Source organism: Chiroxiphia lanceolata, chromosome 2, assembly GCF_009829145.1.
Source record: "Chiroxiphia lanceolata isolate bChiLan1 chromosome 2, bChiLan1.pri, whole genome shotgun sequence".
NCBI classification, from domain to species: domain Eukaryota; kingdom Metazoa; phylum Chordata; class Aves; order Passeriformes; family Pipridae; genus Chiroxiphia; species Chiroxiphia lanceolata.
This window is the reverse complement of record NC_045638.1, coordinates 26,825,112-26,852,219: the sequence shown is the minus strand read 5'-3', so window position 1 is coordinate 26,852,219 and position 27,108 is coordinate 26,825,112. Positions and strand designations below refer to the sequence as shown.

Below are 27,108 nucleotides of genomic sequence, written 5' to 3'. Positions count from 1 at the left end.
CCGAGCGCCGCCTCGCGGGCGGGAAACGTCACCGCGGCTTCTCGCCGCACGCCGGGAGTTGTAGTCGGAGCCGCAGCCCGGGAGCCGCCGCAACAGAAGAGCCACAGCCCGGGAGCCGCCGCCGCTGCCCGGGACACCCCTGCGGGATCCGCACTGCGGCCCCGCATTCCTCCCCCGCGGCCCCTGCCCGGAGCGCTCGCCGCGGGAGGCGGCGCGGGCGGGCCGGTGCGCGCCTGCGCGGGAGGCGGCGCCGGGCGGTGAAGTTGGTGGGGGCGCCGGTAATAAAATGGTAGGTTGTGCGAGCGGGGGGAGGGGAGGCGGTGGAACCTGGGACGGGGGAGAGTCCCGAGTAACCCCCGGAACAGCCCCCGGGCACCCGCGCCTTCCCACCGCTCCGGCTCCCGCTGCCCTGCCCGGGGAGGGGGCACGACGCCAGGCGGGGAGGGTGGGGGACGCGGGGATGGACGGAGACACACACACCCCGTGCGGAGTCGCCCTCCCGCCGCCTCCTCCGCCGGGCCGGGAGCCGGGAAGGTCACCGGGGGTAGCGGGGGAAGGGAGAGGGCCGGGCACCGCCGCGGGTATTTCGAGCGCCGGCAGCCGGCGCGGCGCGTACCTTTCCCTTTTTTGGGATTCGGGTTGGCGGGGCAGGTCTCCGGAGTCCCGAATCCCTCGCTCCCACTGCCCCCTTCCCCGCTGGGGGACGCGGCAGGTGCAGCTGGAGGAGGTGGAAAGGTGCGGTACAAATTCCCTTCCCGGGCCGGGATGGCGGGGAGCGGCCGGGGCTGCCCTGGGAAGGAAGGGTTCGCCTGGTGCAGCGGCTCCAGCGCTTCCCTGGGGTGTGCGGTGCGGTGTCATTGGCGTTCGGAGAGGGCTTCTGGAGGGTGACTGAGCTGTCTGTACCGGGATGAGAGGTGCGCATCCTTGTCCGGGTGCCATCAGCGAGAGGTGACGCTGGAGCAGGACTCCCAGAGCTTCCCCGGCCCCGCAGGGATTGTGGCGGGTCCCGTGTCCGCTGCGCAGGGCTCGGGGCGCAGAGGAGCAGCGGGAACCGTACGACGTGGCAGAATAGTGGATTGGGGAGTCGAGTGTGTTTCTTTCGCTGATTCCTTCAAATAACCCAGTGTTTCATTTCGCAGCTAGAAAATATCCCTAAGCACCTTAACTAGGCTTGAAAGAGGACGTGGGGTTTGCTTTGGAGTTGTTGGCAAAGACCTCTGTTTTGAAGTGATCCTCACTAAGTTCGTTGCTCACAAATAGTTTATGTACCTTAGGAAGATCTTGGTGCAGAGACTCCCATAGCTAGACCTTAACGAAAATTTGGAGGCAGGGTCATGGTTACATAGAGCTTGCAGTCAAAGGATTATTGATTATTTTCTTACCAAAATACGTTGTATTTTTGCAGCTTTTTCTTCCCCACTGTACACGTTTCTTGTATAAAAAGAAACTCTATATGTTTCTTATTATATTAAACTGAAAAATCTTGTAGGAAGGACCAAAGTCCTTATCTTGTTTACATGATGTATGTCTTGTCTCAGGACTGTCTGTAGTTGAGATGTCACCATCCATATGTGTACGAGAGATAACACAGGACTGTCTTTCAGTTTACTTGTTTGCTGCTTACTGCACACTGAGTCAGGATTCAGTTGTCCTTGATTTTTAAGAGACCAGTAAATTTTCCATTTTATCTGATGTTTTAGGCTGTATTGAAGAACTTAGATTTCTCAAATTAGTTGTTGGCCCAGACCATGTGTTAAGTATAGTTTAACAAAACTGTAAAGTACAGAATATAATAAAAAATAGAGTTTGATTTAAGGTATCTCCTTCTAACTTCATGTAAAGAATAATGTTGAACTATCTTACTAGCAAATTTGGTCTCTATAAATTCCCTGTTTCTACTTCTTGGGTGTTCCAGGAGTTTAGGGATGTTAGGTCAGTATGGTTGCTGCAACTGAGAGAAACATCGTATTAGTTCCTGAATACCACTGTAATAGGCTGTTTTGTTGTTTAATGTATTAATAGTATAAATGTATTTTTCAGAGATTAATTAAAGTTTTAGATCACATTTACAGCAATTTTATAGTCTCATTGTCGCATTCAGCAGTCTCTGAGATGTCCACTTCATCTATTTTCTTTTTGTCATATGTATTCTGTTGGAAATGTGTTCTAACATTAATTATGTGAGAAATACTTCTGCCTTTTTCAGCTGTTGACTTAAAATGATTAAACTTTGTATTGTTCATTGTTGCTAGGAAATTATTAGGAAAACTCTTTCAATTTTTTTTCTGCGTGTATGAAGGACTCATACAGAATCTGAGAATCTATAAGTTGTGCGTTTTTAATTTCTTGTTTTTATAACCACTAGGCATGTCTTTCAGAAGATAACCGTATTGTTATATGATGAAACTTGTGTTTACTGCTGTTACAGAACAGAAAAACTTCTGCATATGTGAGCAATAAAGCAGAAATACAAATTTGTTGCTGCCAGAATATGTGCTGCTAAAAATGTATATATAGATGCTGTCACTTCAATTTTCAGAAGAAAATGGTGTCTTTTTAACTGCAGAAGAACAAGGCTTTGTCTTCCTGTAATTCTGAAGTGAAAGTTGTCATCAACAAGACAACTAAAACCTTTTAAAGATAGGCATTAGTAGTAGAATGCTGAAACAAACTTCTGGATTAGCTTCATTGGCTTTCCTACTTCTTTTGCATCCCAAAGCATAAGCTTAAATCGTCTCAGAAGGACAAGGTCCGCCAGTTTATGGCCTTTACCCAGGCTGGTGAAAGGACTGCTATATACTGCTTAACGCAGAATGAATGGAAACTAGAAGTCGCAACAGACAACTACTTCCAGAATCCAGACTTATACTACAAAGAATCCATGAAAAATTCAGTAGACAGGAAGAAATTAGAACAACTGTATAATCGATACAAAGGTAAGGCTTCTGGGTTTTTCGTCGTGGGTTTTGGGGTATTTTTTCCTAATTATTTTGTTTGGGTGGTTTTTCTGCTTTTCCCTCTGCCCTTCTTAAGGACTTTTAAGTAAAGCTTCCTAGCTTTTACTTCTCTCTATGTGTTTGTGGTAATGAGATAAGAATGAAAAAGGTTTTAAATGCTCTTAGGGGTCAGTACACAACTTCTGTAGAGATTCCTGTAGGGCTTGAAAGTAGAAAATTAAATTCAGTCATGAGGAAAAAGTGTCAGCTATGTATCGTAGCAAAGTTTATTACCTAACTTATTTAATTTATTGCCAGTGACTGCTCTTAAGTATGTAAATGTTGTAACTTTCCATGACAAAATAATACATGTTGTTCTTACACTAATGTTTGGGGGAGTTAATTATGTTCAAAGACAGTAGTATTTCTATATGAAGTAAAGGAAAGTAGATTAAAGGCAGAGTTACTCCTTTTCCATATTTTACTTTACGGCATTGTTAAAAAAAGAACAGAAAAAATGTTAGGAAAATATAGCCATGTAAATATAAGAATGTACATGATCCAGCTTATAGTGCTTGCTGAACTATGGCCATCTGACATGCTGGAGCAGTGCAGGCTGGAATCATGCCAGCCCCTGCTAAGATCCATACATCTTGTGTTTTAAAACATGGACTCAACCACTATTCAGCTATGATTTCATGTACTTGAAATATACGGCATGCTTCATATATGCTTTATCCTGTTCTTAGGATATTGTTTGCACTTTTTTTGTTCCTCTTTACATAATCTGTTCTATTTTAAGTGTATGGATTCTTTAATTTTCCGTTATTTTGTGGTAATGAATTGTTTAGGGACAAAGAACCAACAAGGCTACAGCATTTTCTTTGTGAACTTAAGAGAACCTTTTTTTGTTTTTTAAATATATGTATATATTTACATATATATAACACCTACATGTATCTAAATCTTTGCTTGCTCCTTGCATGTCAGTCTTGGAGATTGCTGGGTCAAAAATATATATTCGAATTCTTAAATGCTGCTAAGAATATCTATAATGGAAAAGCATTTTATCACAAATGTTATTCATCATTTTCTAGCAGTGGGAAACTGCACCATTTGACTTTTGTGGAAGTCAGTTTTATGTCAGTGTTTAAGTTTGCAGCACACCTTTGCAGTTTTGGCACTTCAACTCTTAAAGTTGTAAACTTGAAAAAAACTTCACAATATTTGACAGAAGACAATAAAAGTTTTGGTTAGACACCTTTCCTTTTTTCATATCTGGCTTAAACCTGAGTCATTGGAATTCCTTCGTTCTACAGAGCCTATACAATATTGCACTATCCTTGAAATCTGAGATGAAATGTCTTTCATTTTCTGTGTTGTCTTTTTGTTAGTTTTCTTATCTGTTCAGCCAGCAACTCTGTTAAAATTTCATTTGTGTTCGTAGTTACCTGGATGACATGAAACATGATAGGGACAAAACAGTCCTTGTTGAAATCCTTCTGAATTTTTTTCAGTGATTGCAACACAGTGCACTTCTCACCTTTGGTTCTTCAGTTACTCCCCAAATGTACAAGAAATGTGTTTGACACATCTTAGAACTAATTGAACAGATCCGTTTTCTTGTTATTTGGGATCAAAGGTCCCTGAATCATACCATGGGTGTAATTCTTTGTTTAATGGGTATAGGTCTTTGTCTTTGTTTGCTAGATTAACTTGTCTCTGGAATTTACTGTTTCTTTCGCTGTAGTATTGGCTGAAAAAATAGATCTTAACTTAAGAACTAAATAAAAAATTAAAAAAAAAATTGATTTAGACTTGATTTTTTTTTTTTAATCAACTTGTTTGATGAGGACTTGAAAATAGCATGGTTGAAAATCTTACCAGTTTAAGGAGTTAGTTTTAAATTTACTTGAGGGATGTTTTTCTATAAAGCCCAACTTATGATACTTACATGTCTTCCTATCAAAAGCTGGGAGAGACAGTTTTGTGGTTTGTAAACTGTCAAGCTTTAAAAACTAAAGGTGTAATTTTATTTTCTTTTTTGTAGTTTCATTCCCCCCCCCCCCCCCCCGCAATTATTTAAGTTTACATGCAGGAGGAGTTGTTTGTTTGGGGTAGGGAGGGTTAAGAGAGAATTTTGTTACAGAATTATTAGAAGAAATCTACCCTGACAGAGGTAGTTAGGCAGTGCAGTTCCAACATTCAGAAAGGTACTGCTTAGTAGTACTGAAACATAGTATTTCCTAATCTGTCTGTTTAGCTAAAGTTTCTGTTATGCTAAGGCACTGTTTGAACAATGACTTATAATTGAAAACCAAAAATGTTTAAATGTGGTCTTTAAACATAGTTATACTGGATACTCATATGTGCCTATCAGGAAAAAGAATCTGTGGAGTCACATGATATGTGTGTTTTTGTTGAGCTTGATTTTGGGTTGCTTTTTTTTTTCCCCCCAAATGTTTTATAGAGCATTATGGAGAGAAAGCAAAACTGTTCTGTTGGCATTAGCTGATGAGTTTAGGAGAAAGTTGCAAACCAATTTCTAGATAAGTTCACAGAATATTTATTGATTCTTTTTGAGGTACTTTTAAAATTAATTAGATTTCAAATGAAAACATTTGTGAATGTTATGAAAAAATGAAGACCTATGCTATGCAGCACATCAGAGTTGTCAGATGATTATTTGTAAATATTTTTGTAAGTAATTATAATTCTCCTCTTTGTACTTTGAACTGCAGACCCACAAGATGAAAATAAAATTGGCGTTGATGGGATTCAGCAGTTTTGTGATGATTTAAGCCTGGACCCAGCCAGTATCAGTGTCCTGGTTGTAGCATGGAAATTCAGGGCAGCTACTCAATGTGAATTCAGTAAAAAGGAATTTGTTGATGGTATGACAGAGTTGGGGTAAGTATCCGTTTCTGCATAGTTCATAATGTTAGGCCTGAGTTTGGTTTCCATTTAAAACATTTTCAGTTAAATTGTGTAAAGCTTTAAAAAGCTGGTGAGGCTGGTGCCAAGCTTAACAGGTGTTAAATGCCTGTAGTGTCTTGTCTTCCTTAAATTGGTGCTTTACTGCAAAGCCTTAAGAATGACCACAGTAGGGGAAAGTGCAAAGCAATTTCTACCTGTACAGCAGGGGAGGGAGGCAAATACACGTATCTTTTAATGTAGTTCATAGTAAACACATGCGTGGTTGTGTTAAGGATTTGAGTTGGACTGTGTGCTGCTAAAAACTGGAAGTCACTGGAGGTGCATGAAGGGAAAAAAAGTTTTGGTGTCAAAGCAGAAAAGAAATAGGAAAACAGAAAAGAACCTTCATTTCTTCCCCTTTACCTTGTCACCACTGAATGGACCTTTTATTCTTTTCGCCTGTTTTACCACCCATGCTTTTCCCATATTGCCTTTTATACTAGGTACTTCATTTGTACAAAATATATATGAGAAATTGAAATAAAAATGAGGGCATTGGTAGTAGAAAAGGTTATTTAGTCTGACTGTGATGTAACTGATTAAAAAAAATTTCCTTCCTGGATTATGGAGCTGTTCTGAATAACAGACTTTGAGGTTAAACCTTGCCTCTGTTTGGCAATAAAGTCAAGTATGTATCATCATAAAATAATACTTTGTGTATAACTTTTCCTTGCAAGAGGGGCAGTATTTCTAATATATAGAGATGTCAAAATTATTTCTAACAGATTGCATTGAATAGGTCAGTAATTACAATTTATTACTAGTGCATGTTTTTTGTAGCTAAATAATTTCGTTTGATCTTAGAATGGCACCTTTCTACAACAGACCAACTCCTAGCAAATGTGATGGTTGTTTCTTGAGCAGGGGTCCCAGCAGTCTGTTGTTACCGACTTCATCAGCTATTGACTTACTTTTAAACTTTCCTTTTTAGGTATTAATAAATTTTGATGAATTAATTTTTCATATTTTATGAAGTCCACTGCTTTATTTTTTCCTGTTGGATAACTTTGGGTAGAAATTACAAGAATAATGATTTTCTAGCCATGGACAGCAATCAAGTGCTCATGCCCTTATATTAAAGGTTGCCATATTATTTATTTTTTTTAACATAACTGATTAAAAAGGTTTTGCTAAACCAGTTGTGACTTCTGGATTGGCTTTTGTTTTGTAACGTTATTGTCGCATTACTGCTATGTTCTTCTGACCATCTCTGACACAGTTCATAGAGGTCTGTGATTTTTCTCTCTCAACACACAATGAACTGTTCTTGGGAGCCTAATATGATCATGTCTGCTTGCCACTGGTATAGCACTTATTGAGAATTTGAAATGATTTTTTGTTGCATACTTGGAGGTGCAGTGTCTGTGGTTTTTAGCCATGAACATAAGTGAACATTTGAATGAAAAGAAATTCCCTGAGGCGTAGATCATATAGCATTTTTAGGATGCATATGGGAAGGTATATTTGTTGACTAGATCAAGTCCCAGTGAAACTGAAATTCTCAGTTGAGTACTGTTAGCAGAATTCTTTATCTTTTTTTTTCACAGGTACTGATGTAGGCCAGAAAGGTACTTATTTTTATCTGTACTGTGCAAGACAGTTAAAACTGCATTTGCATTTTATATAGATTTTGTTAGTTACCCACCCTTTAATAGCATTTTTTCTCTTGAATCTTTAGAATAAATTAAGCTACAGAAAACTTTCAGATGTACCATGGTAGTTATGATAGCTGTTTCTTTTGAAATCTGCTTGCTTCACTTTGAGTTTCTGGGTACAATTCAAGATATTGCTAATGTCCTGTAAACCGTGAATATTCATTTGATGCCTTGGCATGGGGAAAACTCTTTTTCTTTGGTGTCTTGTCAGCTCAGGTGCATTCACTGAAAATGCTTCAGTCGTGTTATTCAGGGATGTGTCTCTGTTAGAATCTCAGTAACTTGATTCTGTCTTAGCTTGCCTGTGCCAGGCTGTTAAATGGTTTGTTGGCCTTCAGGCTGTCATCAAAGCCTTGGTTTTTTCCTGGGTTTTATCCTCAAGTGTTCTGTGGCTGGGAGAGAATGACTGCAAATAATAGTTCATTTTGGTGGAAAGTCCTCTAGTGCCAAGATTAACTCTAAACATAGTGTGCAGCTCCTTGTTTAGGAGAGCAGGGAATAAGCAATATCTATTTAGAATAAAGCAAAACAGTTGTATTACAAGAGCTATCTAGGGGGAAAGGATAGCTGATTGCAGTGAGGCCTGTATGTTAAGAACAGAATAGCATCTGTTCATAAATTCATGAAGGGACAGAAAGGAAGCTAAACCACTGAATCCTGTTTGTGTTGTGTGCTTAATGAGTGCAGGTATACAATGTTCTGCTTAAAATTCCTTAGTAAAGGCATGTGAGTGTTTATATTAAGAATACTGTCCACAAAGATATTCTGTTTTTATCTTAACTACTGTTTTGTTTTACTCGGAAACTAAAACATGAAAAAAAAGGGAGGGGGGAGTAAAAAGAAATCCTCAATATTTGGAAATAATGTAACCTCTTTTGAACAGGTGTGACACCACAGAAAAACTAAAAGCTCTATTGCCAAGACTTGAACAAGAGCTAAAGGATCCAACAAAGTTCAAAGATTTTTATCAGTTTACTTTTAACTTTGCTAAAAACCCTGGACAAAAAGGTCTAGGTAAGTAGAAAAAAATCAAGAAAATGTCTACAGTCAGTGAAGTCAATTCCAAGTGCTTCCAGTACTACAGTATTCTCATTGGTGATAGTATATAGTAAATTCATTATTGATTTCTTTCACTGACTTTCCCTCTTTCCTGTCTTGTTTCAATTAATCTCTTCTTTAATGTCCCCTTGGTACAGATAAGCTAATGGTTTTTTCTGCTGGTATTGACATTCTCTCACCTTCTGTCGAAAAAAAGTTCCTACAGTTCTTAGAGACCTGTCAAATTTAATTTTTTTTTAAATACCGAACTAATCAGCTCTTCATGTTTCCCATTTTGTTCAGAACTACTGAAACAAGATGTCATATCAGCTCAGGAAGAGGAAGAAAACTCTGGGCCAAAGTTACTGTTCTTCTAAGAATTTTTAGTTTTAGCTCACAATTTTTATATAAAGTTTAGAAAAATAATATTATGGAAGTGGTTCAAATAAAAATAGGCATACAGTTAATAAAGCATTAAATTATTATTTTTATAAAGTTTGAGATTTGTCCCAGTCCATGTCTTGTTTTGCTGGAGTAAAACTCCTACGTATTATATAAAATAAATTCAAATCTGTTACTCTCTTCAAATTTAGTTTGTGAATAGATGAGAAAAAAACAGTAAGATAAAATTCACTATCTCATCAAATTTATGTCCACTTTCAAAAGACGCTGTGTAGGAAGGAATTAAACTGCTTTACATGTTGAATATAATAGCACTGTACCATCATCACTGTTCTTTTTGTGCTGTGGATGAGAGGAAGTTGTTTGTTGGGGGTGTTTTGTGGGTTTTGTTGGTTTGGTTTGGTTTGGTTTTTAGCATAGTCACTTTAAATCTGTATCTGTATTACTTGGCAAGTTTATAAATATGTTTTTCTCAAGAACTATTGGAAGAGTAGTGAAATGGAGGAGCAGAATATTGCTTTAGACATCAACCAGGGGTACCTGTTCCACGTTCTTTCTTGGGAACTACTTTGAATAATCTCCCTTGTATTTTTTTTTTTTTTTAGACTGTGGCACCCACTTTATATTTTACCCACTTTATATTTTTATTATTCAGTTTTTGCAGCAGTTTCATTTTTCATTACCTATGTCACTCTCTCATGACTTATATGCCACTTTTTGTGACAGAAAAATGAAATAGTTTTATAGTGGTTCTATGAGGCTGGTTGGAATTCTAATCCCTTAGCTACTCTTCATTAACAAAGCTTAGTGCTTTCCAACTGCAGAAAAGGTAAGTCAATTACAGCTGAGGTTGGAATTTATGGGACATCTAAAGAACTGAATGTGCCATTTATTTGACATGAGGAGGAAACATACTTGTTTTCCATTACTTCTGTTTATTCAATATTGGAGGTCCTTTCATTTTTAAGGCTGTCTTCTCTGTTGTGTAAGAATGACACTTTTGTGAATAGAGCACTTAAGTTCCTTCTTACACTAGGAGTTGACTTATCAGCAGAAGAAAGTAAATGCTAGTGCATCTTTTTTTTTTTTTTTAACAGAAATAACTCTTGAGAATAAAGCTTACCAGAAATAGGTCTGTGATAGGCAGACTGACTTAAACAATTATTTTTCATGTTTATTATCTTAGCATATTGAAACCATAAGAAATTATTGAAATATCTCTAATATGTTCGAACAGCAATGCTTTGGATATGAGTCACGTTCATTGCTCCATCAGTATTTTAATACATATCAGATTATGTTTTTAAAATCTATTTTTGCTGTTTTAAGAAGTGGTAAGCAGCAGTTACTTTATTTTTTTTCCTCATCTCCCCTGAAAAGCATCAGGAAATACAGTTATTCATGGGTTCTTTTTTTAATATGCCAGGTGGTCTTTAAATTTAACAGACAGAGAAACACTTCTATAGTGTCTTCCCTTTTGCCAGACAGGATTGATATATACCAAAACCATTCCTTGCAGATGTTTTTCTAACCAAATGCTCAGTGATATGCTAGCAGTATATGCTAACTTACCTTTTCAGTTTCAGTAATTATCAGCAAGATTTGATGTCTGATTGGTGGGGGTCCTCTGGCTGAAAAAGTTTGGGAGCCACTGCCTTGACATTATATAATTTTAAATTTTTGATGGCAGGTCTCACGCATCTGTATCCATACCTGCTTGAACCTATTGTTAGATTTCTATTTTCTTTCGTTTTCTAGCATATAACTTAAATCTCTGTTCCTGAATTTTCCAATTCACTACTTACCTGACCAAAGTAAATATGCAGAATGCATGTTCCCTTAGAGTGAGTAAGTATTTGGCAATTATGTATGTGCCTTCCCTTAGACTGAGTAAAACCAACTAGTGTTGATGCCTTTAGGCATCACCATGATAAATTTTATCTTGTAGCTCTCTGATACTGATATTTTGTCCTCCAGCTCTCCTCCTTTGCAATCCAGATATCTTCCATGTGCCTTAGATATTTTGCTCCTTGTTTTGCACCCCATTACGTTTGCTTGTTTGATACTGTCTGCAGTTTGCAGTCTGTTTTACTTTGGGGTTTCTACAGCAGTGCAGTGCTCCCAGTTAACTTTGATCTTTTCTTTCTGCAGTTGATTATTCCCACTAGCTATATGACTTCTCTTTAATGAAATCTTTCTTATTTACTTCCAAGTGGTTTTTCAAGTTGTCCAAATAATGTTGAATTCTAATCCTGTCTTCTGCCATGCTACACTTTTTTCAGGTTTTGTGTTAAGTTGCAAAGTTAGTAAAAGTTTCCTTTGTTGTATCATCTGAGTTACTTAAGTATTGGGCAGTGTCAGATACTCCATGGATGAGTTACTTTCTCCCAGTTTGTCTGAGAATGACTGAGGTTCTTCTAGAACTTCTTTGACCTTTATGAAGTTTCAAAGATGGTAGGTAGCAGTTTGAGATCGCTCCAGCATACTGAGATGAATTTCAGCATATCTAGGTTCGCTTTGGGCAGCAGAGCTTTAAGACTGAATTTCTAAAAGTTGTTTCTGAAGTAACTGTCAGTTTTCATTGAATCTTTTTGCCTGGAGCATATCTTGAAAAAAAATATCTCTGTCCCAGATGTTTTTTCTTTCCAGAGTTATCAGCAGGACACGTAGTATCTTTTATCATACCAGCTGCCATTTGTAAGGGAGTGGGAAGGCACAGAAGCCCTTCTTAGAGGGTTCTTTTTTTTGGTGATAGAAGAATTTTGGTGTTACCTGACACAGTTCTCTTCATAATGGAGTGTGGATTTTGCTCCAGGAAAGCAGTCTTCGGGGGGGGGGGGGGGTAGTTTTATGTTTTATTTATTTATTTTTAGGACAGCCTGTCTTCTGTTGCTTTTTTATTTCTTCTTATTCTGCAGTTCCCCTCAATACCAATGTAAGAAATTCTGCCTTAATTTATTGGAGAGGATTCTAATTACATAAAGTTGCATCTGTTCTGTCATTCCCCAAAATAGTCACAGAGTTCGGTATACCAATACTCGTTCCTAGAAATAGGACAGCCTTTTATAGGAGTCTCTTTTCCACAGTTCATGTGGTGATAGTGGGGAATTTTTATTTCTCTTTATATCTATGGGACTTCTCTGTAGTCTCATCCAACTTGAATGTTCCATTTACTGTTATTACCTTAATATTACGAAGTAGTGTATTTCAGTCTGGACACATGCTGTTTAAAGACATAAAAGTAGTAGCACTCCCCCAGTGTGATAGCTCGTGTAAGTAGTGAGATACAGGAGGCAAAAGCACAGTGCATAAGATCTACCATAATTTTCTTTAAGCAGAAAATGATGTTCTGATTAGTGTTACTCAGCACCCAACTGTCAAGTGTGTTTCACATATATCTGAATAGATTTGATCATTATCGAAGAAGAAGATGGATGCTTATAACTGTTAAGACTGTGGCTCTCCAAGTGGTGGACAGAATTCAGGAAAAAAAACATAGGTTTCAACACAGCAATGCCACCTCAATGGCTGAACATTGGATCTGGCATACATAATTTTTAGTTATATTAAACTTCATTTACATGTTTCCTATATATTTTGAGTTTTAATAGGGGCGGTTTGTTAAGATCTGGTTTGCCAGGAGACTTTAAAAAGAATTATTGTGGATAACTGTGATTCTGTCTGTTTAATCTGCTTTCTCATGTTCTCACTACTGTATATAGTACAATAAATCTTTAAGTTTTGCATGGTGCAGATGTGTAGAGGTTTATCTCGCCTTCCACTCCCAAGTTTTAGCTGTTCTACTGCAGTCAGAGTGAAATTTTGTACCTAGCTCTTGGTTGATAAGTGTACGGAAGAACAGGATTATAGGTCTTTTTTTCGTGTTGCATACAGAGGCATTCAGCTTTCTAAGGCCACTGTTCAAGCTCAAAACAAGGCCTTAGCTTCATCTTTTTTTTTTCTTTTTTTGAACCTGATACTTGCTGTGATTCTCTTAATGGGTCTCCCTTTGACCCTCAACAAGACATGCTCAGGAGTTTATTACAGTTTGTTTCAGCACCAGGAGGAGCTTAATGCATTCTTTCATGGTCTTCATCTTTCAACATGGAAACAAAAAGCTAATTTGGTCCTTCATCACTTCTTTGTGATCCCTTCGCCTGCTTGCTGGCTCAAAAGGTTGTGCTTCCTTCTCTCTGCCAGTTGCCTGGGATCAAGCAAGAGATGAAAGATGAGGAGGGCATTCAGACTGAATCAAATATTACCTCAAGGCCAGAAGAATGACTCTCTTTGCATCCGGTATGTGGACTTCAAGGAGGTTTCATCTTCTATGAGCAGATGAGTATAATGTGCTCTTTTTAATTGAAGCAACATCAGCTTTGGCTTTTGTCATAGCAGTATCTCCAGATGCTTTGAAGAGACCCTTGGACATTAGGGAAGGATTTTTTTTCTATTTTATTTTTCTTTCCCCACCTACCTAGTTACCAAAACTTCCTCCTCTTTCAGTGAAGAATTAGATTGATCCATTCATAGGCTATTTGTAGGAGTCAGTGGATGGAAGACGTTGAACAAGTTCAACATGAATTTCATGTTTATTTTGAAAGAGGTCTATGAATGCTGTATTTTAGGTGTTCCAATGGCTTTGGTCTGTGTGTATGGTATTTGCTTTATTTTTGTTCACATTTTTCTTGCTGAAAGTGCCATCAGTTTAAGAGAAACTTGGTATAAAAGAGGTGCTCTGATCGAAAAGGCCAACAGTAGCAGCAAAAATGTAGCATAACTGCCAGTTCTAGTAATGCTTTATTGATTCTTTTACTCGTGTTTGACCCTTATTTGGGAAATACATATCCAGTCATCTTTTAGGCATCTGTTGTAGTTTATCTGAATTGTACATGCTGAGATTTGCAGAGGCAAAAGGATTTTGGAACTGGCTACAGTCAGGTTCATTAGGCCTCACTCAACTGATGTTTAGATAGCCATCTTCTAAGTCTAGCTTGCATTCCAAAGCAGTTCAGTTTCTGCTTTTGTGCAGTTGATGCTTAAGATAATAAACATGAAAGGTTCTGCATGTGGTCGGCCTGTTTCAATGTGGCAGACGCTGAGATAGAGCTAATGAGCACAGTCAGACCCTGCTCAATTCCTGCAGCACTCCTCTGAAATCCACATGCTGTGCTTTACTGTTCTTCCTTGTCCACTACAGGTGCTTAATCTGACACTGTGTATTATACATCCCCTAACGTAGAGCACTGAGAAACTCATTGCTAATGTCTTTGCTGGGATGAGTGGATCCAGCTTGGCAGGATCCTGAATTTAGCTATGATCTGTATCAGTATTGTACCTTTTACTTGGTTGTTTTTTTTTTCCCCTTCTCTCTTCCTTCTGTGGGGGAACTTCCAGTTGCAGATAAAGGCTATTTTTCTCTAAGCTTCTGGGAATTTGGTGGGACATTTTTGGGTTGAATCTTGATGGTACTTTCTTCTTATTTTGCTGATTAGGAAAGAAGAAACTGATTCTTGTGTCCATGTTCTTAATTTAGAGGCAAAAGAAGACTCTTAAAATCATTCAGAGATGAGGAAACAAGGAAATGAGTAACTCATTGAATCTTGCAAGTATTTCTTTGATGTTTATTGGTCAGGCAGTGGGATAGTCTGGCAGTGTGATAGTCCAGTTGTTGAGACAGACTGACACCAGTTTCCATTGTTCCCATATCTGCATTCATTTTGACACAGTGTCGAAAAGTTAGATCAGTAATTTAGGTGAATTAATGATAACATTCTAACAATTTCAAACATGATTGCATGAACAGCTCTTGTTGGTAGGGCAGGCTGAGAGCTGGAAAAGTCTGTTTGGCAGAGGATGATGAGTGAGTGCTGCAATCCCAGAGTGCGGTTTTGGTACAGCAGGTCTAAATGAACTGCATTTCATGTTCATCACAAATCCTACTCTCCAGCCAATTCCTTGCTATCTGTTGATTTCTCTTTTGGTTTTCACTCTTCCTTGATTTTTTACATACAATGATTTCATTGCCCTTACCAAAATCATATTAAAAGCATGAGGAACTTAATTTGATTCTTATTTTATTTATGCAGCAATCTAATAATGATTTTTTTTCTTTGTTAACAAAATAAGCATTTGATCAAATCTTGAAAGTAGACACAGGCTGTCTAACTGATAATATATTTCTCCTTCTGCATTAATTATGCTATTTGTTATCACTTCAAGTTTTCTGTTCAGGGTAGAACAGGCTGAGGTTTTTTAAAAGCAATTTTAGAATGAGGCTTTAATGTTTCAGAATAGATCATACTGCAAAATACTGTATTTCTGACTGAAAAGCTGATTGTTTAAGGGGCTGCATGACTTACAACTTACTAGATGTTGACATTGAAAATATTTTGAAAGGAAAGCTCAAACCACTGTATAATGTACAGTAGTAATGTGGTATTTTTGATGTTCTTGAAACATTAACCATTTAGCCATTTTATGTTTTGGATATGAACATGGATGTCAGCAATGAAGTATCTTCTAAACTGATCTTTACCTGTGTGTTTTTAGAGATTCGTGCATCTGTCTTTTGCTTTCCATTTATAAAACCTGAATTATTAGTCTATAATGTGGAAAGCACATTTTTTTGTTACAAACCCAGCATGTTTTATAATTGTAGTTTGATTTTTATTTGTAATGATGCCTTCATATCTATGCAGCATTGAAAATCATATTCCTAAGACTGCCTGGGAAATTCTTGCCTTGCAAAAGTGTCTTCCTGTGGGGATGTAGAAGTCAAATGGCATAAGGCCTTTTTTTTTTTTTTAATATCTATTAGTGCAGCACTAATTGTAGCAGATACAGTCTCCACAGCATTGCTGTTTATTGATATTACTGTGAGCATCCTAATGTAGAATTGGAACTCTGTGACTAGGTCTTCCCTTTAAAGCAAAAAAAAAAAATCTTTTTTTTGTCCTCCAGTGTGAAGTTTTTCAACCTAGGTAGGGAATTGTCTTCAAACAGAAGTGTAGCCATAGGCCCTGAAAATGTGGCACACCTGAAGGCCTAGTTCTCTCCTGTACTGTAAGACTGCATAAGCAGGCACCACTACCAAAAGTGATAGTCCCATCTAGTCCTTTTGTTCAAATAACTCTTGTGTTAGTTCATGGGTTTGTGGGATTACAGTGAACCAGATGTGGGAGATGGACTTTCTTTATTTTTTCCCTTGGGCAAATTTTGCCAAGATAGAACTTTCTTCCTCGTGCCTAACGGGGAGAGCAACTGCAGTGTGGACCAGTTGCAGCCACTGCAGAGCAACATCCCCAGTGGAATATGCATTTGTCATACATTATAGCAAATAATTCCTGTATCTTTGTGCAGGAGAATACCTTGGCACACACATGTACTGTGCCCCTCAAGTATCAACTAAAGATAGTATTTCACATGTGTTTTCACAATTTTGCAATAATCAAGATCACCTTAACATAATACTGAATTTGACACAAACACCCAGATAAACCAAGGAAGTGTGATCACTTCTGTCCCTTTCAACTCTTCTTTTTTGGCATCTTTAGCCATCTCTGTTTCCTTACCTGTACTTTCTTCATTTTTCCAAGGAATGTTTCCATCAGAAGTATAAAAACTCTTCAACTATTAAGGTGTTATTTCTTCAAAGTGGATTTTGCTTAATGTTGTTGTGTGATAGATTTGCAAGGTTTACTTGGAAAGGTTAAGTCTTCATATAGAAGCCTGAGTGAATGGGATCAAAGCCAGTCACTTCATAGTGAATTTTAGAAGCTCTTAAGATTATTTGAATTTCTCGCTTTTCATTTGGGATAGCAGGTAAGAATAATTAATCTGCGTATCTAAGCAGCAAGTAAATGCTATTAATTACTTGCTTCTACTTATTTTTTGTGAAAAGTGAGCATGGTGGCAAAGATAGGAAAAACTGAAAGAAGTTTATTAGGGCATAATTAGGACATAATACAAGTTCCATACTGAAGAGCACTCCGATTATAGTAGGACAAACACTGGCAGCACTGTCTCTGTATAGCCAGGTAGAGGTGTATAGCATTTCTCTGCATCCTAACTATTGAACTTTATGTGGGCTCCAGCTCTGTATGATACAGGGACTCTAGGGACATGGCTATGTTAAGATCTGGAACATCTCTCTCATTCTCGAAACTTGATTTCAGGTGACAGAGCGTCCTTTGATTTGTAACATGATATGTACGGTGTCAAAATCTGTGCTGCTTTCTTGCAGGTGGAGGTCAAGCTTCTGTCTTAATCTGCTATGACAGTACTTTCTGTTAAGCTTTATATTCTGTTTACACTTCCTTTACCCTGAAAGCACAAGCTGAAATATTTTTGTGGTTTAAGAAAGGCTGTGCTTTACTTTGTGGTTGCACAGCAGTAAGCATACACTTAGTGCTGTTACCTGCAGGAGCAGGCACAGAAGCCATTAGGTATTGTGAGTTGCTGAGGATGAAAACAGGCCTTCAAGGAAACATCCTTTCTACCCTTAAGCTGCATCTAATATTGCTCCTGCTTTTCTGCTGGAGTATGTGGCAGTGCTGTATCCTCCCTCAAACTCTGCTCTCAGATCACTGGTCATGATGCAGAATAAGGGCCACTTTCTTGGACTTGTATTTTCAGTATTGTGTGTAGGTGTTTATCTATGAAATGATTCCAGAAGAAGAGAATTATTGCTTTAAGGGGTTCTCTAGAATCGTAATGCCCCAGACAAATGATTTTTTTTTTATCCCCTCGTGTCCTTAAATTCCCCTCACAGTCAAATATATATAAAATGTGATAAATTAAGAGGAATTGACACCTGTGGATTTAAATGTTTGTGTTCCTATCAATATTTGCTGCATTTGTGTGTGTATATATTTTTATTTTTTAATTTGCAGACAGAGTTATTGATAACTATCTTGTTCTGTTTCTGTAGATTAAAAGTAGCTTTAATCTAGCGCTGATGAATGGTGACAGAAATATTTTAGTCTTAATGACTTTGATGTTCAGTACACAATTTATACTGTTACTGTTTATCTCCTACCTTTTGGTTCAGTGAGAGTAGAAAAAAATTCCTATACTTTTTTTAGTGATTTTAAATGAATGTTATTCATTTGTATCATAATATACTGGATGTAGCATTAGTAGTTTAACCATAAGAGTTTTATTGCTTATAACAGGCTGTATATTCATGCGTTGCTTTATCTCTTGCAGATTTAGAAATGGCAATTGCATATTGGAATTTAGTCTTGTCAGGAAGGTTTAAATTTCTAGATCTTTGGAATAAATTTTTGTTGGTAAGTATGTACCATATTCCTTACTGCTTGTCTTAGTCTACAGTAGTCTGGCTGTTGTAGGTTGTATGCCTCCAATAAGAAAAAGACAGGATATCTGAATATTTCCTTTGAACTTTTTCCTTTTTGAAAACTGATATAAAACAGTCTTCAATCAAGCCAAATTAAATCTTCTCTGTATAATTTTGCAGTTGAGAAGAATGCAAAATGATGTAGCAAAGCAATAGAGTATTCTGCTTGCTTGATTATGTATCCTCCTACTTATGAAAGTTTCTGCATAAAAGGAAGCCATGATTGTAGATTCCACTGATGCTGTCTTTATTCTGAAGACATCTGTGATTATTGTCAACCATGTATTTTACCGTGCTCTGACTTTTGTAGTATTAATGAATAAACTCAGTCTTTTTAGGTCAGTCATAACAGAATTGATATTTAACTTTAAAAACTTTTAATTTTAAGCAAAAAGTTCTTGCCTGAGTAATTAGTTTGACTAATTTTTTAGCTACTAATTGTGAACCGATCTTGGCAGTTTTCTTATTACTATTGCAATTCTGTGGGCAGTGGAGTAAAGATGCATAAATTAAACCTCCGAAATTAAAAAATGTTCATATAAAAGGTATGTTTCACTCATCCATATTTCTAAATTTGCATTTTTGTGTAATTACCAAAAAAAATTACATAATGTATAATTTATCTTAATTTTTTTTTCAATTTATCCTTTTATCTGTACTTTAGGAGAAATAAGAAATCTTTCTGCATTTTGTCCTTCAATGCTTAGTAGGGGAAGTGTATACTTTTTGAAATATTTTCCTGAAGTTTTTTCTAAATTTCTAGGCAGTATATTTATTTGAATCACTGAATAATGTACCAGTTTCATCAAGATGACTTGTGAAAACATTTTGTGTTTTAACTGCCTTAATAAACTTAACACATCCAAATCCAGATCTATAGATGTAACTGAAGAAAAATCTGCAAGTTTTTTGCCCACTTTGCTATGTGATCAAATTTGTTACAACAGACAGTTCTGTGGATCTCTACTTCAAGTAGTGGTCTAGATGACCTGGTATAAAGTGTGTTACTTCAGAAGAGCTATTTAGCCTGAATGTTTACTTCAGAAGAAAGGTTTAAATTAAAATATTTAAACATAAGAAAGAAGCAAGCTAGGACTCTTTTGGGTATTCTTTTGGTTATTTGTTAAGATGATGAAGAAATGTTTGTAAAAGGTATTTTTCTGTATATGTCAATGTAAAATGCTACTATGGAATTTGAAAGTAGTTTGGATTGAACAGTACCATTTTTCTTCCATTATAGGAACATCATAAAAGATCAATTCCGAAAGATACTTGGAATCTTTTGTTAGACTTCGGTAATATGATTGCAGATGATATGTCCAACTATGATGAAGAAGGTAAGCAGTACCTGAATATCTTAAAAAATTAATACCTTTAAAAAATAGCAGAATTAAAATATTGCTATAAACAAGCAAGAGAATATGTTGATGCCTCCTGTCTTAATTTGTTTATCCTTAGAGTTTTAGCTACAAATAGTGTCATACTTGTTGCCAAAACAGTCATGATAAGAAGGTTAACTGTTTTTTGTTTGCTGTAATAAGTAAATAGAAGTAAAGATACTGTCACACCATAGTACGTTATTTGAGCATGTTATGCTACAAATCTCTCAATGAAGCTGAATGTTTTGTACAAAATTTTTGCTAACCTAAAAACGGTTTACGCTCTGTTACTAATTCTGTTTTGACATGTGTACAGAAATATGTCCTAAGATATGAATGACTCTAATAAGAATGCCATGGTTTTGCTATCAACTAATGTTTATATTTGTGGTGTGGATTTTTATACTTTAAATACATTTTGTTTGTCTTAAGAACTACTGCTGGAAGAAGAGATTCAAATGTTGAATTCAGTAGTTAGGTGCTTTTTTCAAGTGTTTTATCATCTCATGTGTGTTAAAGCTAGACTAGGCCAGAAATGTCAAGGTGAGCTTCTGGTCTTTTATATTTAAAGACTACACTGATTTATTGCTGATAATAATAGAATAATTTCTGAATTGCTTGACTTTTCTTTAGGGGCGTGGCCTGTTCTAATAGATGATTTTGTGGAATATGCACGACCAATAGTCACAGGAGGAAAACATAAAACTTCCTAACCCCAGACATGTCAATATGGACTAAACAGGCTCTCTGAACTGCACTGGGTGATGAAGATTTGTTAACTGAAAACTGTGCACATTTTTGCTGGTTTCAGTGGTCGTGATGACATTTTGCAGACAAAACTGAAATTCTTCCTTTCTACCTAAAGAATATGATGGCTGACTTGTGGACACTTCAAGAACAAACTCAGAAGATAGTTCAGGCTGTTTGTAGGCTATTGGCTTCAATTATTGTACTGGTTATATCATATAGGATGTAGATTTTGCATGATTTTATACTTTGGAGAAGTTTAACTAGAGGCCATTTTATTAAAGTTTTGACAGCACAGCATGCCATTCAGTTCATGATCCAAAGTGAACACCAGCAGTTACATAAACAAAACTGTATTATATTGTACTTATATTAAAAGCAGTATTTGTGGTATATAAATTAAATCCCTAAATAAAACTTATGCAGTATGTTGTATTTTTATAAAAGTTAGTTCCATGGATCTGTCCTAATATGGAATTGTAACAAAACAAAAACAAACAAACTCACTTATGTTTTTGGGGATTTTTTTAACTTGTTGCCCAAACTTACAGTTTTTACTTTTAAGTCCTGGATGTGCGTGTAGATTGATTATATCCAGCCTTTTGTTTTCTCCCAATGAGATTAACTTCCTCATTACTCTTCTTGAAGTGCTTGGACATGTAGGAGTAGCATTGCTGAGGACAGGCTGCTGCTCTGTGCTCTGTTGCACCTCCAGTTTTTTTTTATTAACCGTTTTAATGTAGACATTAAACAACCAAAGATGCTTTTATAATTCATGTTTGATTATCTTAATTCAGTTAGTCTTTAGTTATGTGTTCTATTTATTTTTAATAAGGAACTGGTGGAATGTGGATTTTATTTATAGATTGAGACATACCATAAACTCTTAACTAAATGCAACATAGTTATAAATGCAAATCCTGGCCCTTCTCATGGAAAATATGTGTGAGTAAGCCCAAAGACTTAACTAGTTGGCTTCTATGTTGGAAAAAGCTAGGGGTAAGGAGACTTTATATTAATGATTATAAGTATTCATGCCTCTGGATGTATTGTGCATTCTATTTTATATATTTAAGAGGGGGGAGGAAGAGTAAATTGATGCAGTTTCAGTGATCTCAAGGCTGGTGGAATTGGACCAGTTTTCACCAAATCTGAATTTGTTCAGTCATTTGTTTCTCCCCTTATGCCAACAATTGATTATAAAGTGTACAGAGGTCAGTCTCCTCTTCCTCAGAAGTGTCTTCCACTGTCTAAGCACAAAAAAGTTTTACCAGAAACTATTCAGCATGTCTTCACACATGCTCTTTCAAATGCTACCTCATCAAAATAAGTTTGTCATAGCCACTGTAAAAGTTTGTTAAAATGAAGTGTTGCTAAAGAGTGTGTACAGCTATGATCAGTATATTTTCTGTAATCAGAGCTGAATAGGTGCAAGAATTTTGGAGAAAATAGTGCATTAAGTTATTTAAATTATGTATGTTTGGATCACATGAGATCACTTAAGCATTGCATGACAGCATACTATTTTATTTTGTTGTTGCAAGGGTATAAAAGCTTGCAATATTCTCTTAAACTCTAATATTTAGAGTTTCATACAAGCAGTCAGCTTTCATTTATGTCAGTGCAACCTGCAAGAACAACTGTACATGCTGCATACAGAGAGATTGCCTTCGTTCTTCCACTTGAGAGAATTTCAGTTGTGCATGATGTTTAAAAAGCAGTATTAGGGCAAATTTGAACAAATTAGCAAGTTTTCTCTTAGTGAGAGTATAGCAAGCAAATTAAAAATGCCCTGAGAGTAATTTATTGTTAGTATATTTTTTTCCCTTTGCAGGGCAGCCACCAGGTGTCAGCGTCTCAGCCGGCAGCTGCCTCCTGCTTCTGTGTAAAGTTAGCCAGGAGGGTTAAGCCCAATTATTACTTCCTGCCTACATCTTTTTAGAAGGGCATTTTGTACATAACTTCTATAGAAGTCAATGGGGATTGAAAAGTAGTGTTATGCTCTTTTAAATAGATTTGATTTATCTACATTTCTGTCCCAAAACAAACCACTTCTGTATCAGTCTCATAGACTTTGGCGAATATGTAACATCTTGTAGCATCAAGTGCATTTATCTAGCCAAAAGTGATAGAATGCTTGTTATTCACAATTGACACTTAAAATGTATAGCTATAATATAACTGCACAGAAGTAGTTTAATCTATCAGTATGTGGTGCAACTCAAGTTTCATAGTGCTAGAGCTTGTGAAACATTTGTTCATGCTGAGAGTTCCTTCAAATCAATCTGATGAACCTTTTACCTTTCAAAATAAATAGAGCATAAAAAAGGCATGAGAATTGAGGGGTTTTTGCCTTGTTAATCTAAGCAAGAGGGAAGGTGCTTAGCACAATAATCAGTTTCTATATATATACTTTTACTCACTTTTAAGCCTCCTTCCTGTGAGGATCCTTCATGGGAAACAACCTTCCAACCCAGGAGGAGTGGGTAAAATATCTGAAGATAGGAGTTGCTTCTTATCAGCCAGCTTCTGAGGTGTAGTCTTCTTTTTCTTTTGTTCTTCCTGGTATTCTATCCCTTTAAAACCACATATGCTTTTTGCATTCCCATACATAATAGCATGGAGTAATACCTTCACACTTGATCATTAAAAATACAAATAAATTGCTTTGAAATTATGAGTTTCTTATGTATTTTAATAATTATCTGCTATCCACAGTTCCGCTTTACAGGGCACTCTGACTTGCTTTTTAAGTAAGCTGATACAGTGGTAACACCTAGGCTGTTCAATTTATAATCATAAATGGTACAGATGTCTTCAAGTTGTTCGGTGCATACAGTATTACTTCACAGATATGCTGTATGAATTTTTAAAGTTGGTGCCAAGTTGTTTGGTTTTACATCCTAGAGGGTTTGAAACTGAGCCATAGGATTTGTACTTGCCAATTCTAAATTTAAATGTAATTTATCATGTGTGTCATGCCAAGGAGAGCAAACCTGCAGGCATCTGCTCATTCAATGCACCTGGGAGATTTGCTGCTGAGTAAGCTGTACGTGTGTAAATTTTGTGGCAATGGAAAAAGGAATAAATGGACTGTCAACATAAATGATTGAAGTCAGTCATGTGAGACGTCTGTATGGTTTTCATCAGCTTTCTGCTTTGGAAGTCTTGCAAAGGCTGGTGGGTTTTTTGTTATCTGGTTCATTTATTACATTCTTGCACTATTATACCATCAGCCAGAGGAGGGCAAGAATGTAACTCATTAACTTTTGACTAGCTGTAATGTTTGGTTTGCTCATCTGTGCCATGTTTAAGCTTTTAAGAAGCTTGACATGCTTAGCTGCAGTGCTGTATTCACTACATGTAGTCGCTACATGCTAGTGCCCAAACTCTGCAATTTGTGTTATTAGTTTGTACTGGCAATGAGAGGTGTAACTGCAGGGAAAGTGTTGCTCAGTCCGGGTTCTGAGCTCTGTAGGAGCAGCAGCATGCTCAGAAGTGTGTGCAAAGACCTTCAGAGGTATGTATTCACCTGTCGCGAATTCCCTTCTGAAAGTTGAAATCAAAATAATTAAGTTGCCCTCCGTCCTCACCCAGCTGCCGTCCCTCTCCAGTGCTTTCACCAAGCACTGGCTGCTTTGGTGTCACACGAGTCTTCCTTTTCCTGTAACAGCAAAACTGCTGATGCTGATACTTGAACCACAGCAAGCTCTTTTCCTTTCAGGTGTCAGCACCAGTAGCTTCCCTCACCTGATGCCAACCAGCATCTGGCCCACCAAAAGGCACAGCCTTTCTGAATGAGAAAAAGTGTAATATTTTTACAACCATGAACCGGTTCAGCAAAACATGTTTTCTGATCTTTTCTTTATATAGAATGTGCTGGATAGAATTAGAGATGAGGATGGCACACCTCTAAAATTAACTTTTTTGTTTTAAACTGTTGACAGAGAGATCTGCAACTGCAGCTGCCTCTACAACCACATGCAGAAAATACCGTATTTCAGACAAATGGGTGCAATGTTCACCTCTTAATGAGAAGGGCTGGGGAAGCTTAGGGGCATTCAAGTTTTGATTGAGTGTTGGGATACTTCCTCTTGATGCATATTCTTGACAAATTCCCATGTGTCTTTTCTTGTGCCTCCTTTTCCAAGCAGTGATATACTCTCGTTTGGCAAACCCCATAGGCTTCATGTCAAGACTTCAGCTTTCTGTCAAGAGTGAAAAGAAGTCCATGTTGTGTTGCTAAAGGGTTATTTTTCCTTTAAAGCAGTGATGTAAAACTGTATGAAAATTATTCATCTCCATTATTAAAGAATTGTATAAAATCAGTCTCTTTTTTTTTCCTGGATCTCAGTGAATGTGTTTTAAAGGAATGATCCTGTTGCTAAAGTCCTTCATTTCAATTGTTGAAAAGATGCAGCTCTAACAGAAGTCTGACACCCATCTGGTATCAGTCATATTTTCCAGGATATGGCTCTGAATCCTTTGGATAGGTGAACTTGGAGCAGTTCTCTGCTGAGTGTTTCTGAATGGCAGAAGCATCAGCCACTCACTCATGGGTGAAACACTTGGGGTGTAGTTGTCTTCTTTAACTTAAAATGGGCCTATGTTAGTCCATTTGCCAGTTCATTTATTCACAGAAGACCTCAGTGCCTGTACAGCACATGAGCCCTCACCTGGGTGCTGGAGATCATCAATGCAGAGCCCCTCAGGTGGAGGAGGCAGGAGCAGCCACATCTGCCAAAGGCCTGCTTCACATTGCATTTCAAATACAGTTAAGCTGAAACAGTGCATTGCCACCAACGCAGACAAGCCTTTTCTCTGTCCAGCCTTCCCATTCCTTTTTTTCTGGATTCTCCCCATCTGGAAACAGTCATATATACACTACTGAAAGGACACAAAGCTGCATTTTTATGTGATTTACCAAACATTTTTGTAAGCTCTGCTTGTTTTGGTGGTTTTTTTCCTTGTTGTGCATACTTCTCCATCTTAAAGAAGTTACTGTCTTTTGTTTCTGTTTAAGACATGTAAGTGTGATGTTTTACAAATAATTGTCTCCATTGTGGGGAGTAGGGGTAGTTATCAGTGTGTCTAGCCTACCTCTGCCCAGAAAGCTCACAGGCAATGGAAGTACGTGAAAAGGAGATCACATGTAATTAATAAATTAAATAAAAATTTCTTTGTTTCATGTTCTATTTTGTAGAGTTGAGAAACAGAACTTCTCTGAATTTTTCTTTGGGTTTTTATTATACCCTTATTTCTGAAGCCAGAGATTTTATTCCTAATTTGAGCTGTGTTATGAGCAGCCAAGTGTGTGTGCAACAGGATAAAGTCCACGGGAGGCAAAAGGGCAGTGCAACTGCCAGCCACATTCAGAAGGAAAAGATAAATGGAAAACTAAGAATAGCTTTGCCCATTTTCAGAAAGGAACCTTCTATCTGATGAGGCCCTTACTAGCTCACCACAGTGCCTCAGCAGGTGATTTCTCCTGTCCTTGCTTTGCAAGCTCAAATTCCCATGTGCCTCCAAATCGTGATGCTATCCAGGAATAGAGAACAGGTGGGTGCCACAGAAGGGTGGATGAAGCTGTAACAGAGAAATCAATGTCAGTGCTTCTGCCTGGTGTGTTTTTCTAAGCTGTCCTGGCCTTGCTTTTCCATCTTGAGTGTTTGCTTTCGGACACGTGGAACCTGAGATAAGTAGCAGTGCAGGGGTGGCTCTAAGATTACCTCTACGTTGCATAAATGCCCGGGTTGTGGGAGATGATGCTTATTCCTACAGCCATGCAGGGCATCCTCACTTTTCGTGGCAAGCCAGCTCTAGAGCAGGCTGGCTATGACCCCTCTGTAGGACACTTGGCCCTGAATATCTGCTAGTGCCTACATGATGTCCCAGGCATCCTAAGGCATAATTGCCTTTTTTTTTTTCTTTTTTTGGGGCAGAGGTGTTGCTTTCTAGCAATGAAAACACTCTCAGTGTCCTTTTCTTAATACTCAGCTCTTCTGTTAACCAAGTTGCAATCTTTAAAACAAATGTGTACTAACAGAGGCTACGTTCACCACTTGGGCACTTTATTTCCTATAAATGTAGAACAGGCATGGCAATGCTTCTCTGTGTCCTGAAACTGCATTAAGTACAGTGATATTTCTACACGTGTCAGTAACTCAGACTATGATTAACTGCTTATTGCTTTGGGTGCTAGGAGGATGCATGCTTTACACTGCTGCCCTTCTCCATCTAAGTAGCAATCGTTATTGGTCTCTGAAAAAGATCAAAGAAAAGCAAAGAGCTTTCCCCAGGTATCCTTTATCAAAAGTACAGTCAAGTCAATCAAAGCTTTCTGTTTATTTACCTAAGTTTATATTTACATTTGTATTTCTATCTGTAAAGTAGTAGTAACATGTGAGTCTTTAGGACTTTCTTACACTCACAGGATGCCATTTAAATACATCTTTCAGAATAGTTTCCTTCGGAAGTCTTAAGTGTGGGCTGCACCTGAGCTCGGCTTTAGGAAAAAGTCACTCTTTGCTAGGGAGTAAGGCATGAAATTGAAGTTGGTGTTTTGGTCAGTGTTTATCCAGGGGTGCAGTGAATTAGCAGAACATTCTTGTACTAGG

The 27,108-nt window shown here is 37.6% G+C and overlaps 1 protein-coding gene across 3 annotated transcripts; it reads left to right on the top strand.

Annotated features, from left to right (window-relative positions):
* The first annotated feature begins 220 nt into the window (after window positions 1-220).
* Window positions 221-23,605, top strand: DCUN1D2 (defective in cullin neddylation 1 domain containing 2). 3 transcript variants are annotated; one of them, XM_032678845.1, is made up of 7 exons: window positions 221-289; window positions 2,720-2,936; window positions 5,678-5,846; window positions 8,451-8,581; window positions 18,215-18,297; window positions 19,606-19,702; window positions 20,378-23,605. In XM_032678845.1, the coding sequence occupies exons 1-7, from the start codon at window positions 287-289 to the stop codon at window positions 20,455-20,457; spliced, it is 780 nt and encodes a 259-aa protein (XP_032534736.1). In that variant the 5' UTR covers window positions 221-286; the 3' UTR covers window positions 20,458-23,605. The 3 variants fall into 3 exon arrangements, 2 of the variants coding, with proteins under 2 accessions (XP_032534736.1, XP_032534738.1); XM_032678847.1 differs by lacking the exon at window positions 221-289 and adding an exon at window positions 638-735; XR_004355204.1 differs by lacking the exon at window positions 221-289 and adding an exon at window positions 13,208-13,303 and having other exon boundaries at window positions 2,716-2,936.
* Window positions 23,606-27,108: the final 3,503 nt, after the last annotated feature.